The sequence below is a fragment of the Centroberyx gerrardi genome, chromosome 14, assembly GCF_048128805.1.
Source record: "Centroberyx gerrardi isolate f3 chromosome 14, fCenGer3.hap1.cur.20231027, whole genome shotgun sequence".
NCBI classification, from domain to species: Eukaryota; Metazoa; Chordata; class Actinopteri; order Beryciformes; family Berycidae; genus Centroberyx; species Centroberyx gerrardi.
In genome coordinates this window covers 8,353,446-8,371,464 of record NC_136010.1, presented here as the reverse complement: position 1 = coordinate 8,371,464, position 18,019 = coordinate 8,353,446, and the positions used below count along the sequence as shown (strand labels likewise).

Genomic DNA, 18,019 nt, shown 5'->3' with positions numbered 1-18,019 from the left:
TTAATCTCTCAGTCAGAGCCACTGCGATTACTTGACAGCAGACTTTTCAGAAAAAAAGTCTGCTTTCCTGTTGTCTGGCGTGTTTAGATTTGGCACCCTCGAGATTACTGCCCTCAAGCAGGCCCATGTTAGATTCCAGACGGTTAGTAAAATCGCCCCACAAAAAAGGAAAAAAAAATCAAGCTTCACAGCGGTCTCACTTTATTGAGACGAGATTAGTGCACACAAACCACTTTTTTCCTTTAAAAAATACCATAAATTAGGAGGAAAACAAGGAACAATATAAAACAAGCAAGGAAAAAAAGTGCATGTTAACCTTCATGGTATACACCGCATCTTTTTATAGTTTACAACCTTTTTTTCATTGTTGTTTGTGTGTCTGTTGTCTGTCTGTTGGTACGTGTCATGTTTTCGACAGATCTCTAGCTCGGATGGATATGTCATGCCTTTGGGGGTGGGGGGTGAGATCCAGGCTGCTTCCCTGAGTTGTGTTCAAGTCGACTCTTCAACAAAGATTTTATCGTCGACAGAATGGGTTACAAGCCTAAAAACACGGACGTCATCTATGCTAAGTGGCACAACTTAGGGTTTACGTTTGTGCTTTTGATCAGAGCTGTAAATGATTTTTGGTGAATGGCAGTTACCCCAGAGTTTGCACCTATATGTTGATAGGTATTTCAGAAGGCGTGCAGGAGGTGAATTAAGAGAAACCAAAAGCTCAAGAAAATAAGCTCTTGGCTACAGAAATCCCTGGAAGTTTTTTTTTCCTATTAAGGAAAGAAAAAGTAACATTCTATTCAAACAGACTGCAAAAATATATTCTTTTCCATTTTTTTTATTTTGTACATCATGCCAACAGTTTGTGGGTTACTTCATTTTCGGTGAAAAAAGAAACAACAAAAAAAGAATAGTAAAATTGCCATCTGCAAATAGTATGACTGAGAAATCACATCTAACCAAATCCAGAAGCGTTAGCACCAAATTTCAGTTGAAACCTTTTTATTTTCAACATTGCAGTTCTGTACAAACCAATTTGTACACAGTAGCTTATCAAAATGTTAACGTTGGCAGTTATTTCAGCCCTTCCAGTTTCATCAGCTGGAGACTAGTAAGCGTTTAAGCTAGCCCACTACTTTAATATTTACAAAAAAAAATAAAATAAAAAAAATACACAACTATCTAGCTCCTACTGTAGATATAAAGGGAGGGAAAGCCTGGTATATCAGGGGCCATTTTAAAACCACAAGGATCCTGGCTGATATGTATGTTTGAATGTCTACTTCATCCTATGGCAGTGAGAAGTCATCTGTTTTGAGGTATATTATGCTTGCAGGTGTAGACGCAGCTTTCACACTCTATCTCACGTTTCCCCAAGATGCCGTCTGAGCGAAAAAAAAAGCATCTGTTCGTCATAAAGTGCTATATATTAAATGAATTTTTAAAAAAGCAGCAGACCAACTGAGCTGCTGTTGAAGTGCTGTTCTTATAAAAAAAACAAGCCGGTGAAGCTAACCAAAGCTATATAAAAACATGAAATTAAAAATCAAGCAGTGGTGCTCAATTCATTTTTTATCTCCCAGGGTGTGACATTTCTAGAAGCTCCGAATCTATGCTTTGAGAGAAAATCCACCATAAAACAGAACTGCTATTTGTTATTCCCATTATATTGGACAATTTAGTCTAGTTTTGTGTGCATGAAAAAGTCCATCCCAAAGCTGAAAGCAAGAGAACCAAGTCTCTAACCTGTGATGTAATCCAGCAACACTGTTTTGGAGCTGCTCCATTGACAGTGAACAGGAGAATTCTGCTCAGGCAGATTTTCTGCTGCTCTGGGTATATTATCTGGGTTGAAAATATTGTTATTTAGGAATGTAAACTCAAATACTCTAATTCACTGTTAATGTAGCAGCTCCAGAAAGGGTCTCTTAATTATATCACCGATTAGAAACTATGGGAGAGAGCTGTTCATGTTAAACTGTCCAAGGAATAAGATATGTTGTGCATACATTCTGTTTTAGGCTGGATTAACAACAGATCACATAGTGTACGTTAAACCATCGTTAGGGGACGTTCTATAGTGAGGAGTAAATTACACTCCAATTTCAATTCATGAATTATGAATAACAGTGAATTTGACATCGTATTCTTCCATATTGTGTCTAGAATTACCACAGGATGGCCCCCATCCTGTACTATATCCTTGAAAGGAGGACTACTTTGCTACATTGGAACTGACAGTACACTGTTCCTAGCTCTGGGTTTGTATCACTCTCCCATGGAGCTAACCACTTGAAAAAACACTTCACTTCGTCTCCAATCCACCAAACCTGGCTACAGTCTCAGTAGGAAACCCTTTTTAACGACAACATACATTCTCCTTCATTCAACATTATAGTATATTGAGCATGAAAACCTGGCTGGTGTATGCTTTTATGGGAGTCCCACACCCACCCCAAAAAAAACCTTGTTCAACTCACCCTCACTGTTTTTCAAAAACGAAAACTAGGATCGGCCGATTTGGCAAGTAGCTCGTGTTCTATATCCCACTCTTGCCACCACGCTGCAGTGTAAGCTAAGGTTGGATGGTGGGGTTGGTTTGCATTTTAGGAGTAGAGGTGGAAACAGAGGAGAGTCAGGGGAGCAGCCTCAGATCTTTGTATTTATGGAGGGAGTTAGTATGAGAAGGCTCACGTGTCTGTACGTCAGTTCTCTGTGGTTGTGATATCGTTGTGTGTGTCTTCTGTTTGTTCAGCTCTTGTTTTGCATTTAACATCCTGCCTTTTTTGTGTGTTTTTGGGTTGATGAGTGTTTGTGAAAGGAATGTCTGTTGCCATGCGTACAGGTGCGTGTATGTGTGCGTGTGTGTGTGTGTGTGTGTTTTGATATGCATCTATAGTGTTTGTGTGTGCATGAAGCTGCTTCCAGCTCACTCAGTCAATAACTTGATCTCGTTGGCGAGGAGGGTGTTGAAGTTGTAGGCGGGGTCGGGGAGGTCGGGGAGGCCCGGGAGCCCGGAGAGATCGGGCAAGGCGGGGGCCGAGGCCTGGCGGGGGGAGGACTGCGATGGCTCGGCCAGCTCCGGGTCGCTCTCGCTGGAGGTGGAGCCCACGCTCATGTTGCAGACGGCCTCCGGCAGCGAGCCGCCGCCGGTGGGCACAGGGCACACCTCGGGCTCGCTGCTGGTCTCGCTGGTGCTGGACACGACGGACAGAAGGGACATCTTGCGGGTGAGGCGGCTGGGCAGTAGCGACAGGGCGTAGTCGGCCACGATGCCCGCCACGTCCATCCCGCAGGCCTGGTCGAAGGCGATGAAGCCCACGTTGGCGTTGGCCTCGCATACCACAAACGAGCCGTCGTTGAGCTGCAGCAGGTCAATGCCGCACACATCCATGCCAAGGATGTTGGAGACCTCTGTGGCCAGCTGCTTGCCCTGCTCGCTCAGTGGGCACATCATACCTACACCACCTAGCAAACCAAGGGGACAGGAAGAGACATCAGGCCAGGTAATACTCACCGCAATCTGTGGTTCATTCAATGTCCACATTATCTGAGGTTACAGAATATAATAAAGAGTTAATTTTCGTCCAGATCCAACAATATTTAAATTTGTTAGGAACCACGAGCAATTGTATAGTATAAAAGTAATTATAAATGTCCATGACTCAAGGGAATGATGCTATTTTCAGCAATATTTCATGTCACAGAATCAACAACAATCAACAACCATCACCTTGTCAGATCCACGTAGAAACAGTGCAAGTGTCAACAACATGTGACATCTGTTACATAAATGCAGAGTAAGCTGATGACTGATGTCCCAAATACGCCACAGCGCATTATAGCCTAGACTAGGCCACAACTGCACACACCCTGACAATGTTAAATCGGTTTGTCATCAGCTGGAATGCTGTGTCATGTAATGTCTCTGGGTAGATTCAGGACAAGCCCGTTTTTTTTTGCAACACTGTCTAGGTATTTTTTGGCATTGTTTCCAAATACTGTTTCATGGCAAAGATGTAGTGATAAGTGATAAGTGACTGATAAGCCAAATAACTCCTTCTGTCTGGACACTTAAGCAGTAACTAATCAAAATGCAACATTGACTTTCCTAATGATCTTTTCATTACATACACCATTTCTTTTAGATCTACAAAATTGTGAAGGGAGTGTGATGGTTTTGTCCCTGATCACTGCCTCGCCTCCAAATCCTAACCGCTTTTATTCACCAATAACAACGGGGGCACAAGCAATTTGATCAGATGATTGGTAATAAAATATTACAACACAACACAAGACAATGCAATCCAGGGCAAAATGCAATGTGACCTTTCATATGGTGCAAACAAGACATTCAAAACCAAAGAACTGTTCCTATGTACAGTAGCAGTGCTGGCATAGTTGGTAGTGAGGGAGGAAGGGAGTGTTCAGTAGTGCGGTAGTCCAGTTTATCAATCATAACTAGGCTGAAAAGAATAGGACCAACTTGAGTGAAGAATCAATTCACCGAGGCAGCCTAGTGCGCGGCTTCTTCGACTCTCTGGCGTCTACCTACCCAGGGAGCAGTTGCTCTGCATGCGTCCATCAGTGGAGCAGCGTAGCATGGAGCCAATGACGCGGCCGCCCACCAGGACCACCCGCACGTCACGGCCGTGCGACTCCTTGACGTACTCCTGGAACAGGTAGGGGGCGTCATGGCGGATCAGGTGGCACAGGTCTGACAGGTGGTGCTTGTCCCTGGCCAGGAACACGGCTTTACCTGGAATAGAGGGAGGGAGCGTGTGAGAATTATTTGTTCAGGCGTCATGATCATAAAGTTTCCTGAATTGACATGAGATAAAAAAGACAAAATTTTGCACTTCACATCTGCCAGTCCATTGACAATAAGTTATAATACCTTTATATCCTATAATTGTAGCCCGTCGTCTTAAACGTTTTACAGATTCCATATAAAAACAAGCCCCACGCTGGGTCTGACATTTGCGTAACCTTAACTGAGGTTAGATAACTTCTTCATAGTTTAGCTGACACCTAGCTGCTTCTGCTGACCAAGTCTCTCTCCAAGACAACCACCTTAATTCACATCAGTTCCCGTCCCTCACGTAATGGCTGGGACACTTCTCTGGGGCGGCACAGAATTGCCTCTCACAGAGGCTAGAAGATGCCTGTTTTAATTAGCACTGTTTGGCTCTGTCTGCTGGTTGTCGCGCCCTCTGACCCTTGTTCCAGCACGAAGGAAAACATGTGAGTGCTGTGTGTGTGTGTGTGTGTGTGTGTGCGCGTGCGTGCATGTCTTTGTGTACACGAGTGAATGACTGTCCAAACAATGAGATGACAAGGCTATCCCAATTGGTCACATCATGAAGATGTGAAGATGGACAGTGGCAGGCATGACGCAACACCTCACGACTCAAAAACAAGACAAGCAACAAGTCATGTTCCTGCGGCTCATTGAGTTGAGCGTGGCACTAATACTGTCAGGGTTGGGGGTTTGGGGGGTTGGTCCCACTGGGGCCACCCATGCTAAAAATGTATGCTCTGATGGTACTAATACTGTTAAGAATTTAAAAATGGCCCGAGACAGCTGTCCACTGAAGTAGGGGATCCCAAAGAGCTTCACCTGCCAACAATTGGCCATTAAAATAACATGAAAATTAAATTCAAGATCTAGTGTAGACCTATTAAGACCACTGACTCTGAAGAGACCTTTATATTTGTTCAACAGAATGAAGACTAGCTGGACTTAAGCCAGTGTCAATGGTCAGCCACAGAGGAGACGAAAACAACCCCTGATGCTGATCTCCATAAAAAGGGGTCAAGTTATGTTTGACCAACGGCTGCTTTCCTTAACAAAGCCTTGTGATGGCGGGCTGGGCTACCAAAGTCCTTTGTAATTCCTTTACACAATGGCAGAGCCAGTCAAGTGTCGATAACTGTGAATAGGAAAGGGCTAATGGGTCAGCAGACCCCAGTCCATCTCAAGGAAACATGACATTAATGGCAAGGCTCAAACTTCCCAGGCAAACCCCTGTGCGGATTCAGGCAAAATGAGAAAACTAGGTCAATTAGTAAACTGGGAACCACTATGATTAACCTAGCAGCCATAACTCAAGGAAAAGACTATACAGCAATTACGATTATTACCATGCTGATGTTCTGTGTTTGCTTGTTGCAACACCGCAGTCCTAATCATTTAACACTCCGTCGATGAATTTCTTATAAGGGTGGACTGGGCTGTCGTTAGGGACGTGCAGTGTGCAGATCGGTAGTGGAGCATTGAGATATTTCTTTTAGGTGTGGTGTAGTGAATAGAGTGGCTGAATCAAGGAGACAGATTCACTGTCTTACCTCTGTGACCACGTGCATTCTTCACCACCACCGGGTAGCCCAGCGGCTCCGCCTCATCAATCATCTTACGGAAGTTGTCATGCCCCCCTGGGAAAATACCCGCACACACAAACACACAAACAGACACGCACACAGACAACAACACGCACAAACACGCACCCACACAGAGGTGTAAGATATACTGAAAATTGTCCTAATTTTATTACCACGGTTCACACATTGCAGATGACTGAGCAGGGTGGGGGGTGGCGGGTGGCCGGTGGGGGAGGGGGAGTGTAGTTTGTTGCTATGGAAACGGTAGTAACTCAAAACAGCAAGGCTGTGGGAGTGATATCCTGTGCTTATACTTATTTTCCTGCTTGATTCATGTGTTTGGAAGGGAGCAGTCAATGACGGACACATTCATTTGAACCGGATGACCATAAATGGCATCAATTCATAACAGCAGATTATAACAACAGATCTGCTTTCTCTGTTTTGGCCTGAGAGAAGTGAGCAAACATACTGAAAAATGGAGGGGTGGGGTTAACAACTTGCTCCCTCTGTCTCTCTGTTTCTGTCTGTGTCTCTCTCTCTCTCTTTGTGTGCCTGTCTGGTCTTATCTGGCGTTCAGTCAGGAGACTAGATGTGAGCCGCCCTATCACATGGCTTTTCCCAAAAGCACACATCCACACCGATCCACATGTGCTTTCGGTGCGAGAGGGAAAGGAGAGAGAGCGTACACTACATGTTAGACTGCGCCCAACCACGTCACGAGCTGCTGAGGGAGAGAGGGAGGCAAGGGCATCTTTTATTCTCAAAATCATGAGGGGGCGAGGGGGAGGGGGAGGGGGAGGGGGAGGGGCCTGTTACATAAGCGCTCCAGCCGCTCTGCATGCACCGCCTGGCCTACTGTGCAGAGAGACGAACGGAATTTAGGGCAAATCCCCCCCTCCTCTCTCTCTTTCTCTCTGTCTGTATCCTTCTCTTTCTGCTCTCACAAACACCACGGCGCTGGATTTTTGGAAAACAAAAAATATGTGGTGTTGATTGTCTGCCGTTGTTGGTGAATTTTTGGTGAAAAAAAAGCAATGTGTGGTTTGGGTTTGAAGGCTCACACATCCTGTCTTTATCAACAGTAGGCTGAAACCTGCGGTTTTAGAGAATATGTTGTACAAATGATACAGATTGGTGTTCTGGCGGACATCTGCGAGGCTTTGAATGGGGATGAAATGGGATTTGCCCTCTCTGTGTTTTGAGTAACTGCAGTGGATAAGTGATTATTTGACTGCTGGCTTATTAATCTGTGTTACAGAGCCACATGTGGGCTAGCTGCTGTGACGTAACTGATGTGATTGAAAAAAATAAATAAATAAATAAATACAACATCTGTGACACAGCACTGGTGGTGTGTATGTCAAGGTTGAGACAATAACTTGTTCGTAGACGGTGCACCAATACACAGTGCACAAAAACTGATTTATATTCCATTACATTATTATTTATACATACTTATTTATATAGGGCATATATATATTTTGTGTAAAATAATGTTTTATCCCACAATCTACAGAATAAAGTAGTTAGGCTCTTGTCAAGAGTTGTTTTCATTCTGACAGCTTATGACTGCTCAGCTTTCACTTTCATTTTGTAAAATGACATCATCGATTTAAAACAGCAACTATGACAAATTTAAAGTGGGTTAAAACGTTCATTGTGTCTCACGGCTCACCATTTTGAGTAAGCATTAAGCATGATGGAAACAATCCACCAGGTTATTGATATTAGAATGATTTTCCACTTTGAGGCTGAGAGGGTCTGTGGGACTGCTGATAAAACTGATTATAACTGTAATATAAAAGTGGCTCCTGACCAGCACTGTTTCATGTACCTCTGTCTGGGGAAAAAAAGGTAAAAGTGATATATTGATTTACCGTAGGAGAAGGTGTCGGGGAGAGGCACCCCGTGGCCGGCCAGCTCCTGAAAGGTCCAGAACTTGTTGACGCAGTTGAGGATGGCCTGGGGCCGGTTGATTAGCCGACAGCCCATCTTCTCCAGGTGGCGCAGCACGGTGATGTCACTGTCCGACTGTACCCAGGGCGTGGGCACCCGCACCACCGCCACCTGCGGGTAAGATGTCACCACTTCCTGCTCTACCCGCAGACCTGAGGGGTGGGAGTAGGGATGGATGGATGGATGGGTGGATGATTGGAGAACAAAAGGAGGGAAAGAACAGATTATCATTAGACTAAAATCCTTTAATTGTGGGTGTTAGGCCTGTATTTCTATAAATTATGAAGAATTAACTTGTTTGGACCCCCAAAAGCAAGAGTTCACCAGAGCACTCAATCCTATTCTGAGCCATTAGACAGACGACTTACTCGTCCAATCCGTTTCTGGCACTCATAGGAGCCTAGCCATCAGCCAAATGCTGGCTTGCTTTCCCTATTAGCGACTAGCAATTGTTTCCAGGTCCTAAAAAAAAAAAGTGCCTGGTGAATTTTGGAATCTATCAAGTGCTGTAGCTGGTGGAAAAGTTTGCTGCTTGTGGATACGGTGTTTGTGTACACTGCTGCAGTCGTCACCAAGCAGCTCTTGACTGGGAGTTGGCCGGGTTACCGTGCCAGGCAGAGGCCTCGCTCCAGCCAGCTCCGAGCCTAGGCAGCACTGGTGGTGTAAAGCCCTGAATTTGGAACCAGCCCTGCCTGCTGCTATGCTCATTTACACGCTGCCCGTATCCATATACTCCCCTGTGGCGCCGCCAGCTCCTCTGGTCGCTGCGCCAACACTGGCTGCCTCTGACTGAGAAAGAGATATCCCCGCTAATGTACTTACAGCACACCAAACAGTACTTTGTCTAAATGTAGGGCAGTGGGGTAGGGAGATGTCTGACACCCCAGGGAGCATGACTTGGTTTTAATCAAACATGGACACACAACAGGGAGAAAAGTGTCACTAATAACTGACCATATATGTTACAAAAGTTTAGTTTAGTTTAAGTCTACTCCAGCCTACTTTGTGTTATCTCCAATTCAGTCCACACTTCCTTACATTGAGTGCCCATTTGCTTGGTCATAAATTTTGATCTTGTTACATTTTTGTTGTGGAAAATGCTAAATCATGTTAGTCTAGCGACTGTTGGCTGAAATGAATGGTGTCTTCCATGCCTCAGCCTCTCACCCTTTCAACATTTATTGTGCAAATGTGGGCTAACTAAATACAATAGGCTAACTGAATACATCTGAATAGGTCATTGATCACCCATTTTAATTCAGGAGACACCAAGGCTCCAAGCACAGCATGTGTCAGCCAAATAATGGCAAACAGGAGAGACTTGGAAAAGAGAATCATGTAGCATGCGGTGAAGGAATGAGGCAGGCATGACACAGTAGAAAGTAACTTTTTGTTCTACAGGCCACAGGGTCTGTTAAATCCCAAAAGTGATTAGCCACTTCCATCCTCTTTTACCAGCTAACTAGATTTGCACAATAGAATAAGACTTCCCAAAGATATTTATATGCCAAAAGCAGCTGGTAGAGATGGCAAGATTACCAGCCACAGATGTGCCAGAATGTGGCTGGTGGCTGGTGTTAATTTCTCACACTGGATGAGAATAGGAAACAGAGACAGAGAGACGATTAGAGGGAGAAATGGACAGTGAGATTTCAGAGCAGGAGCTGCGGCCCAACAGCTCATCAGGAGAGACAGATTGGGTGATGATGGAATCTAAGGAGAAGAGAAGGGAGGGGGGTGCGTAGGGGAAGGAGGGAAGGAGGGGAGGAGACACGGTTGTCACTGACACAGCACTTCACTTCTACTGTGACCTGATTTTCAGCCATCTTACGATCTCCCGGTTCACAAAAGCGACAGTACCAATGGCGGAGATCAGCAGAGGTCACGGGAAGCTCGATGTTCGGTGCATACGTAATAAGAAGAGATAGATGGGCAAGCAGCTGCCGATGTGCAGGCCGACGCACACTATGACTGCGGGTGGACACAGCTTGCTTTTAGGCTCGGCTGTTGCGCGTACATGTAGAAGCGGGAAAGACAGAAGGGCAGAAGACAGAAAAGGTCAGGGATGTCTTGTAGCCTTAGTGCAGGGGAAGTGAGGTAGGGGAGGGGGAGCATGAAAACAGGAGTGTGTGTGAAGGCATGAAGAGACGGCCCTGCCTGCCACCCTCCCTTTTCCTTCTCTCAATCTCAGTATAGAATCAGGAGGATTCACTGTCTCCGCAGCCCCATTCAACACTTACACACACTGCTCTGATTGTGCAGCCATTGAGTGCACTGTGAGTGGTGTTACAGTGGGAAGTGTCGGGGGATGTGGTCTCATGGTTTTTGACAGACATTATTCACTGTTCACAGTGCTTGTCTCCGTCTCCAAGGGAACCAAACAGAGACCAATGAAGCAGCCGGATGAATTAGTCCCATTCATTTGTGCAGGTGTTCGTTTGCACTGTACTGTCCGTCATGTGACCGTTTCAATCTGCGGAGAACAAAGGCAACATAGGCTTTCGTGTGGCAATGTCTAGATTTAGCGTATGTGTAGGCCTGTTTATGGTTACTCCTAGTGGGGTTTTTTCTTATTTCTACACCAAAGGCCTTACGTTGTCATGGTTCAATGGACTGGGTGTGTGCCTGTGTGTGTGTGTGTGTGTGTGTGTGTTATTTTCATTCCGCCTGACAGAGCTAACAAGCTCCATAACTGCTGAGTAGAGGGGACTCCTGTTCCTCTTCAGCATTCTGCGCATACCGCTGCAACGTCACAAAGCGGGCGATGCCGACACATGCTGTGCCAACGCTCGGTTGGCGGGTCATGCCAGCCCTGGATGCAATCTCAGCTTTGGTCTTGGCTAGCCTGGCAGAGCAGCAGGTTACCCCCTATTTCCTCTGGGCTGGGTTGGGCTAACAATGCCATCAATGGTCTCTTTGCATGTCTGTCATCAGTGACACGCATGGGACAAAAACACATACTGTAGGCCTACTGTCAGGCCAGGAAACAGACTGTTGTTCACTGGGTGCAGCGGCTGATACACAAAAATGACCCGCCACTTTCACTATTTTACCTGCCAACTAGATTTTTAGAACAGACAATCACATGAAATGCCGGGTAGTTGCCTTAGGTATAGAATACAGATTTACCAGCTACAACCAATATCTACCAACATTTGGCTGTTGGCTGGTGTTCATTTCCCACCCTGCCTGCTTTCCGTCTTGGCATTTACAAGCACTGGCTCAGACAGACGAAACATACCACGACAAAATTAGTATAGATTTCCATTACCAAAGAGATATGAACACTGTTCGCCACACACATACAACTGCCATTGAGGAATCCTCAGACAAATAGGACACACTCATACCACAATAACTGGGATTTTGAATGTAATCTGATAGGGTTTTATCTGATTGATGATGTAGTAGTAACTCAAAATGCCATCACTTTACTGTGGGAACATGGTAATTTCGAATCCAGTCTAGATTTTACATAGTAATAAATGGTATACATAAATAATGTTTCACTTATTTGTTTAAATGAGTATTAAGACTTTTAAGTTATGCATTGGGAGTGGAGTAACTAGTTGGGCAGAGTGATTCTGTACTCTCTCTCCCGCCAAGCCTTACCCAGTGCTTATTTTTATTGTTATAATATAGCAAGAGATCTCCAAATGATGATAGGCAAACTAACAAGCGTTTGGCTGGTGGCCACTTTCTACCCTGATAAAGTGTCACATAATCTTGTGGGATGGGCCATTTATGTGGCACGACAGGAGAATTAGACAGGAAAAAAACAACAAAGTTTCTTTCCACAGTAATGGATTTGTGGTTGCTTGCAGTCTCCTTCTGCCACAGTCGGTGCAACAGCGTTCAGCATCAGCAAATATGAATCTTGAAAGAGGGCTTAGAATCCAGTAATCATACAGCAGACACTGTAGTCTTTGGATAATGCAACTATGAAAGTTACAAAGTAACTTATGTGCAACACATACAAAGCAGTCTGTTTTGTCACTTGAGCCATTTAATTAACCAAATGAGGATATGTAAAAAGAAATGTTGAGCATTACTGACAACAGACACAGTCAGGTTTGATATGGAAAGATGTGTCAGACCCTCAGGCTTTAATAAACCTTGTAATGAAGGAGTTCGTGCTTGTACATGAACGGAATGCAAAACCAGTATTGATGAACTTATAGTTCCCACTATAGTTCCCACCATTTCATCTATTCTTAGAATCGTGTTTGCGGGTACAAGAGTGAAGGTATAAAATTAATTTTGGGGATGTGCCGGCCACTGTGGCTGGCAGACAAAAATATTAGTTTTCTGCCCTGTTGACACAACCAGTCACAATTTAATACTTACACCTCAGTGTTGCACACTGAGGTGTGTTTCCTTGTGTGACATATGTATATCCTCTTCTGTGTGGTACAGAATATAATGGGATGTGTCAATGTTATTACCATGTAGTAATAGGCTACATGTTTTTTGTGCAGGCTTTTTTTCATATCCAGGGTTATGTACTGTAAGCTGCTTTAGCCAAACCCCATAAAATGCAAATGCACCTGTTCCATCACCTGAGAGCAGACAAATGAGATACTGCATGTTAACAGAGGAACAGGCTGTTATGAAACTACTGACATGCTCTATCAAGTCACAGTCCCAAAAAAACACCCTTTTTATATTATATTTACATTTATATTATATTTTTCTTAGCATTTATGGCATTTAGCTGGTGTTCTGACCCAGAACAACTTACAGTGAGTGCAACAGTGGGATGAACCTAAGTTGCTATAATAATCAGGACTGATCAAATCTCCCTGGGTGGCCGTGTTCACCATAAATTGATTTGGATACCCTGCAATAATTAGGAAGGAGAGACTCCATGCACACTGCCTTGCAATACAAAGCACTTTATTGCTGAGCTTTCGGCCTTAGGCTATCATCAGAGCAAAATACTGTACTCTGCAATAATAAATGTATGTATTTTTAAAATGGCCCATTTAAAATATTTTCTTTACATTGCCTGTTCTGTGTACTTTGTCTTCTACGTTTTTTAATGGGAATACAGTGGACTACATAGAACATGTGCCAGTGCTGCTGACTGGAGACCTAAGTCAATAAAAACAGACAAGGGACTCTTTCTTTTGAAATTCACTTACAGCCTAAATAAAAAGCAGTCCAACTTTGCTTTTTACTATCTCCAAGACATCATACATCAACTTGATGGAAGAAAAGTTTTACACCTCTGCAGAAAGATATCAGTTTGCTGATCACATAGTCTCATGGCACATCAAATGGGGTTGTTCCTTAGTAAATAACCAGATGCTAAGATTAGGATTAAAGGAAGCTAGCTAACTCCACCCCATGTCTCTCGTTGCTAATACAATGACACGCTCACATGGCCGGTGGTAAATTAAGGTAGTGAGGCATGCCTTAATGTTCCTGCGTTCTGTTCAATGACATGGAGGTGTTGCATTTATCATCTTTGGCTTAAAAGCGTGCCCACCGACATGCACAAGAAACACAGAGGAATGTGACATCAATTCATATCCGGTCTTCTGCTTGACTGTCTCTCAGCACACATCATGGGATGTGAAATGCCTTTGCCAGCTGAGTGCTGGGTTTGGCCCTTTCTTATGTGAGGGACCATCTTTGGTAATCCAAACACAATAGTGTGTGTGTGTGTGTGTGTGTGTGTGTGTGTGTGTGTGTATTCACGCCTTCTCCTGGGGACATGGTGAACCCGTTAACTTCGATGTAGAATGTGGACCTCAACCTGACTTGAGCACACACATGACACCAGAGAATGAGAAAGTGTTGACATAGTGAGGTGTAAAACTGATATCAATTTTGGAATTATGACTGTATTCTAACTTACCCTAAAACAATTATATACTGTATGTGCATGACCTTTTTTGGTTTTGCTTCTTAGCAGCCATTCACTATTAGTGGAAAGCTTAACTTAAACTAGCACATGTATTAGAGCACTCTATTTACACATAGCATTAATATGAATTTCAATCCGAATTGCCATCTATCCATTTTGGAGCAAAACCGTTTCCTGCTATTTACTGCATAGATGCATAGATAATTAGGCTACATCCTCTTAAATATTAGGTATGAAGATAGCTTATTGCTTAATTAATATTCAAGTGATGTGTTCTATGTTAATGCCAGCATTCATCTTGTTAGAATATGTGTCTTGGGAATTTGGATACTTTCCAGAAACAGCTTGACCACGTTAATGTTCAGACATAAATGCACTCAAGACGCAGTGAAGATAGACAGTGATCCAATTACCCTAACCACTTAACAAGGCGGTCAGACTCAGAGACACATAAGGGCATATTTGGCCACACTGATAAAAAGGTGAAAATGTAATAGTGTTTCCAATTCACAAAGAAGAAATAAACACTCACTGAAGTAGTTTCCGTTGCTGCATGTTTGTTCAATTTCCTGAACAGCATTAAAATATGGAGGACAATTTATTGCCTCCGGTAGGCCGATGCTAATTGGCGAAGACACATTGAATGTGAATTTGAAGTAAAAATAAAGTGCATGCAGAATTAAAACATTCCTAGAGCCTGTGATGATGATGCTTATTACATGAGATTAGGCCTAATCATTTTACATTTAGCCTGGATCAAGACAATATTGTCAGGCTGCAAAGGTCTGTTTGGATTTTGCATGCATGGAAAAGAGCATTCCAGCTCTGTAGTTGAGATATAGTTTTAATGCCAGTTGTAAATTAAATGTGGATAATTCACATCTGGATACCAGGCACATGTTAATGCAAGGTGTAAAAGGGGCCAATATGCATCTCACTGTTAAATCTCAGGACCCCAACCACAGAATATGCAGTCTGCTCCTGTCAGCTCCTGTGTGGTAAGCCTCCAGCATGGTCACACTGTCCACTGGCCGTTAATCTGTGATGTCAAGCCTAGGAAGTGGCGCCATATATGTAGATTCGGGGCCAGCACGGATTAGAGGTCAAGCTAACTGCCCTGCTCCAGTTGTGTCTCTTACTAACCTACAGGTCTAGACAGCTGTCTACCTACCTAGCTATGTAGGCCAGTGTCCTCTCCTCTTCCTGGCTTCTCCTAGATTAATTTAGCATTGTACACGACTTACATATTAGTTGGTTCCTTAGGATGGATTGTCTAAGCCCTGTTAGCCAACGCCTCAATAGATTTAGCTGGTTTTGTTTATGAGGCCATAGGTTTTTATGAGGGAGGTGGTCTGTCTTCAAGGGAAATGCCACAAAAAGCCAGCTTTGAGACTTGTTTATGTTCACAAATAGTACTAGGGCTGTCCTATGGCATTATTGCAAGGCCTTCCCCTTTACTACTCTGTTGTTGGCTTTTGAAACTCTATGCTGAGACTGTAAAGTGTTGCCACTAGGCTGTAGTTCTGACACGTGGCCTGTGAGCGACAAATGTGACACAGTTTTATTTCGGAAGTTCTGCCCAATCTCACTCCCATTCCGCCCAACTCTTCACCCTCTGCCAACGGCAGTCTACACTATGTGTTAATTGAGACTTACACACCTCTCATCTGGTGACATGGCCCCACTTCTCACCTCCCTGACAAATTCCATGTGTGTCTGCTTGTCGAGAGTCCCTAGTGTTCCCATCAACCTATCAAGGCTTCCTAACTAAGACCATGAAATATTGCTCTTTCATAACCTAAACTTAAACAAAGAGCTCTGTATAAAGCAGTACCAGAAAATTAAAATGAAAGACTGAAGCCGACTTCTGTGCCAACATGAGTAACACCATTACCCTTACAATCACAGTTAAAAACAAAAAACAAAACAGTATTAATACTGGACAAGGTAACACACACAGAAACACAGACATGTTATCTGTCCAGTATGTGAAACATGGTTCCATGCAGTCACATGTCTTCCCTTGGCAACTTTCATGAGGCCTGTGTGTGGTTATGAAGACCACCTTAACCTGTTAAGTGTGAAACAATATCATAAAACCTACAACTTCAGTCTGAGAGAGATGCTCTGTGCAGTAAAATTACGTCAGCATAATTTGGTAGGGCTAGTAATAGGTGCCTGTGTCCTCGTCGTTACCAGTCTTAAAGTAAAAATACATTATTTGCAAGTGGTTTGGTGCAGATATAAATCATATCATACACGTTTCCCTGGGATTGCAGCGCATTCATTGGTATTTCATCTGGTATCGCTCGTCTCAGTCTGACTGGAGGCAGTCTAGCTGGAAAGTGGGTTAGGCGGTCACAGCCGTGGCTACACGCTTCCTTGCTAGCAGGCTGACCGGGCTAGCCCACTCCTCGTTTACAACACAGTGTGCCCCAAACAATACCCGTTAGCTGTTAGCTGTAGCTATGGCACATTGTACAACGTGTAGACTACCATTACTAACGCTCGAACAGTCTGAGTTACACCACAGCAGTACACCGTTTGCAACCAGATAACGGTTGGGTAAGATTAATCGAGTGATACTTGCCTAATTGTCCCTCGCTGATGGTAAGCACGATTTGGTCCATGAGAAGAGAGCGGAATTCAACATCCTCCTCGGCGCAGCGCTGTTTCAGTGCCCGGAGGATCTGGACTTGGGGATACTCCTGGCTGATACGCCGGTCGGTGATGAACCAAACCCGAGAACACATTTTGGATGCGAAGTGTGTTGGGTTGAGTGAAAAAAAAATCTATATCTGGGTGAAAACACAGAGCTGTAGCTGAGGGGGCGGCAGGTGTATGGTGGCAGCGCGGGCTCCGGGGGTCGGGCAGCAATGGAACAGCAGAGATGCTCACACACAATGGAGCGCAGCTAGCGGTTACAACAGGCTGTAATGTGGCTGAAGCAAAACCACGAATCAACCGCTGTTCGGATCGGGCCGGCTACAATAATCAAGTTTCGTTACCACCTTTGCTTCCCTTCATTTGCAGGCGTTTAGTCCAAGATCCCACGCAGGTCTCAGTAAACCCAGATTATGGCGAACCGTGTTCTTTCAGTAATAGCGACCCTAACGGTATTTTACCCGCACAAACTTGTCTTACAGCTGAGATGCAGCTCTTGGCACTATCTGCCCGCCAGGGCAAACAAAGCTCACGCGGTGCCGCGTTATATCCTCCTCTTGTCGTCTCGAAACTACCAATAAAGTTTTCCAGTGAACGCAGCGGTCGGCTGGCGTTGTAAACCACAAAACAGAGGTAGGTTTATCACAAATAAACTACCCCACGACTACCCCCTCTGCCTCGTTTGGCTGCTGTCCACGAGTTATCGGTGCTGAAAAGTGCACGCTGTTTTTTAGCCCTCCCGCACGCGCCTCGTTTACAACTCCACTTCTCCGCGTTCCCGTACAGTCAACAGGCCTTCCAATAATAACAGTGGATTTACAGTGACATCGACCAATCGCATCATGTACAGCGACCAACACATGCATGCACCATCCTCACTGTCCACTGTCCGCACAGAGAGCTGGAGGTGTGGGCGGCCGGTTTCCAGGCCAGCCAATGAGGAAGTGGGGACCGAGCCTAGCGAGGGCGCGCAGAGGCAGGGAATCAGTGCACGAAGTAAAAAGATGCTGCACGCGACGCGAGGTGTCTGCACACGAGTCCGCGCATTTTCCGAACCGGTTCAGACCGGGCACTACAAGGAGGTTTGGCGAATACCAACAGCGCTGTTTCCATGCCGAAGTGGCAGGAAATAGAACAAGGTCACCA

At 44.6% G+C, this 18,019-nt stretch overlaps 1 protein-coding gene across 1 annotated transcript; it reads right to left on the bottom strand.

The window, feature by feature from the left end:
* Positions 1–2,926: 2,926 nt before the first annotated feature.
* On the bottom strand, positions 2,927–16,962 carry rimkla (ribosomal modification protein rimK-like family member A). The gene is made up of 5 exons (XM_071910187.2): positions 16,800–16,962; positions 8,259–8,489; positions 6,346–6,432; positions 4,553–4,756; positions 2,927–3,465 (listed from the first exon to the last, which is right to left on the bottom strand). Exons 1-5 carry the CDS (start codon positions 16,960–16,962, stop codon positions 2,927–2,929), a joined length of 1,224 nt encoding a protein of 407 aa, XP_071766288.1.
* Between the last annotated feature and the right edge of the window lie 1,057 nt (positions 16,963–18,019).